The 3,232-nt window shown below is 49.7% G+C and overlaps 1 protein-coding gene across 1 annotated transcript in view; it reads right to left on the bottom strand.

The window, feature by feature from the left end:
• The window catches only part of JAG1 (jagged 1), a 34,588-nt gene extending 31,738 nt beyond the window's left edge, over positions 1-2,850 (bottom strand). The window contains exons 1-2 of the mRNA XM_010156725.1: positions 2,788-2,850; positions 2,299-2,604 (exon numbers count right to left, since the gene is read on the bottom strand). Coding sequence (XP_010155027.1) covers positions 2,299-2,604; positions 2,788-2,850 — 369 coding nt within the window. The remainder of the gene's footprint in view (positions 1-2,298; positions 2,605-2,787) is intronic.
• Between the last annotated feature and the right edge of the window lie 382 nt (positions 2,851-3,232).

The raw sequence follows: 3,232 nt of genomic DNA, 5'->3' as shown, positions 1-3,232 counted from the left end.
AGGACAATAGAAGCATTTCATTTACTAAGATGCAGGCAAGCTTAAGAAACTTCTCACAGGGTCCCCAGCCCCCCAAACCCACCCTTTACGCACAGATTTCCCCTCCCAACCCTATGAGGAGAGGGGCTGTTAGAAGGCACGCGTTCCTTTTTCACATCACTTGTATACGTATGCGCGTACCTTCAGACTCAAGGCATTGGAATTATGGGGAGCAGGGCAGGGGGCTAGTTAAAAAAAAAAAAAATCCCTGATGAACCTGACTTTTCTGAAAAAAAGTCAGAATCTGCAACACAAGCACTGCAGCCATTGGCAGAGCTTCAAATACCTCAGATTTTTACAAAGCCCTTTATCCCTTTGATGGCATATTTGATAAGAGTTTTATCTCATTTCATGTTAGGGAAAAAAAAAAAAAAGGAGAAAGAAAAGAGAAAGAAAGAAAGGAAGGACTTGTACTTCCAACAGAGAATACTTTTGTTTAACTCTGCTATTGTACTCTGTAATACCATCTCCTTCAAAACGCAGCTTGATTTTCCAGCTCCTGGGGAAGTCACAACTGACAGAGGAGGCAGGTAGGAGGCAGCACAGGACGTTTCAAGAACACATGGCTGCCTGCAGCCTTTGGCCGTAGGACTACAAAGTAGGTGTCTACACTACAACTGGAGTAGGAATGCTTTTGGGGAGGGCTTCCCCCTCCACCCCCCCAGCAAAAGTCCAGGCCCTCCCAGCAACCAGTCCTTATCTGACTAGGAAGGGCCAAGCTTTGGAGGGAGCAGAAAGTCTAGGCACGCTTCCAGCTTGCCAGCAGTGATAGCCACAGAGGATAGGAAACAAGATTCACTCCTCCCCTGCGTGCACGTAAGAGCCCTCCTCCCCTCGCAAAAATGACCTTAGGCATCTAGGTTAGGATGACTGGATTTTCAAAACTGCTGAGCATCAACATATCCCAAGGCAGTTGGTGGGAAACTGTCTGCTCAGCACCTTTGGTGAAGGGGAGGGGGGAACAACAGTTTTGTTTCCTAGGTGATCTCCAAATATAAGTTTTAGGAGTATATATTTGAGAGTTTTCAGCTTTCATACCATAACATCCCAGAGAACCACCTCAAAAGACAGACTGCTGTGTGTGCCTAAGGGACCCCCAGAGCAGTCACCCTCCGTCTTGCCTGCACGCAGCACCGCGGGGCACAAAACAGCCCACCTCCTGCCACCCAGGGCCGCGGCAGTCATCTGCGCCCAGAAACCCTACGGCCCCGGAGCCTGCATCTGTGGGTCTGTCCTGGGCGACGGCAGTCTTGGGAAGATGGGCCTCAGGAGGTCTCCTCCGAGCTGACCACATCAAAGCTTCAACCCTCCCGAGCACCCCAGAAGAAACAAGCAGCACTGAGGTCTAAGCCAGTGTTCTTTACATGACAACAAAGCAGGTTTCAGTTTAGTGGAGGGGTCACACATCCTCCATCTCACCGCTCTACAAGGCTGACCAGTATTTGCCAGAGTGGGCGACGCTGGGAAAGTGCCTGGCAAAGAGCCCCACCTCCTCGAGCCATCGAGTTTTGCACACAACTAGAGGGAAATCAGGATCTACAGACTGCAGGGGCAAGTAGCCAGGAAAAGGTGTGCTGCAGGGAGGAGTGGGTGAAATGGACCGAAAGCTAAGGCCGGGCTTTTCTCAGCCTTTAGCTTCTAGAGTCCACAAGTACCTCAAAACATAGCAAGCTTCCCAGAGAAGCTGGCAGCTAGTTCCCCACGAGCAGCAACAGCAGCTCCCATCAACACCAAACAGTGCAGCAAGATTTCCCCTTGGGAGAAGCAGGAAGTCTTCCCAAACACGCTCCAGGGAAGGAGGCCAGCTATGACACACACTTTTCACACGGGATCCCTGTACAGCCCCTAACCCACTGCTCCGTTGGCTTAAGACCAAGACTTCACTGGTTTTAAAAAAAAAAAAAAAAACAACAAAAAACACACAACCAAGTTCTGACCTTCTAAGTCTCCTGAGACTTCTCATGCCGTAAAGGGCAGGGATACTGGGTTTGCTTCCCTGACCCATTTAGATCCCCCTCACTGCACATCTGACTTTCAGATTTAACAGGCTGCGGCACTGCGAGCCCCAGGGAACAAAAACACCACCACATTTTACTGTTTTCTGTGCTGCGGGCTCCCGAAGCTCTTGCCAAGATGCCGGCTCCCTTCCCAATCCTGGTCCCTCTCCCCCTGCATGAGAGGTTAGAGCTGGGCTCGCTATGGCCATCTCGGACAGCACCGTCCAACGGGAGCAGAGCCGCAGCAGGCCACGCAACTCACCGGCCAGGCGAAGCTGAAAGGGATGACAATCCGGTTCTTTTCATTATTCCGGTTGTACTTTAAATTGAAGGTATTTCCTCCGATGACAGGAGTGGATTTGGATCCAAAGCTGCAAGGACCGCCGGCAGTGACCCGTGATTGATACTCCTTCAGGCAAACTTTAAAATAGGTATCACACTCGTCTCTGGTGCATTTTTTATCTCCTGGATTTCGGGTGCCATCACAGCAATTTCCATTTTGCAGTTCACCATTCACATTTTGCATGGATAAGATCTCCAACTCGAACTGTCCCGACGCTAGAGTCACCTGTTAATCCCAAGAAAGAACCGGAGGAGAAAACAAAACAAAACAAAAACAAGAAAACAAGAAACAGACAGTTACCTCATTTTTCCTCCCCAAACACAACCTACAGCTTTGCAGACAGGAGAATGTAATTTTAAAGTTTTAAGGGTGTTTTTAAGGAGTAGATGCACAACATTAAGGAAAAAAAAAAATGGCAATCACTCCAAGCTTTTCCCTATTGGGCATCCACGAGAAAAGTTCATAAATCATCCCAACCAAATAACGCCTTTAATGCTACGAAAGTGCCAACTCCAAAAAAAGCAGGGTGTGGGGCAGGCTCCTAGATCCTTAGGGAATGAATCTCAGCCGACCCAGGAGCGCACATGCCAGGGCAAACCCAAGAAAACGGGGCAGCTGAATCGCTCCGGGAACGCGGCCCCTCTGCCTTCTCCCCGCCGCGCAGCTGGGACAGGGCAAACCGCTCCCGGCTGGGATCCACACCTGGCCCCTTAAGAGGGCTGCACTTAGCCCTGGCTTTAAAGTAAAAAAAGTAATTTAGGGAAAAAAATAAATGAAAGGCGGTTGGCAGTAATTACGGTTTTTATTCCCAGGGAGTGAAGCCTTGCTGCGAGAACTGCTGCGTTCGCTAGCC

Source organism: Eurypyga helias, unplaced genomic scaffold (assembly GCF_000690775.1).
Source record: "Eurypyga helias isolate BGI_N326 unplaced genomic scaffold, ASM69077v1 scaffold26008, whole genome shotgun sequence".
Taxonomy (NCBI): domain Eukaryota; kingdom Metazoa; phylum Chordata; class Aves; order Eurypygiformes; family Eurypygidae; genus Eurypyga; species Eurypyga helias.
This window is presented reverse-complemented; position numbering and strand designations above follow the sequence as displayed.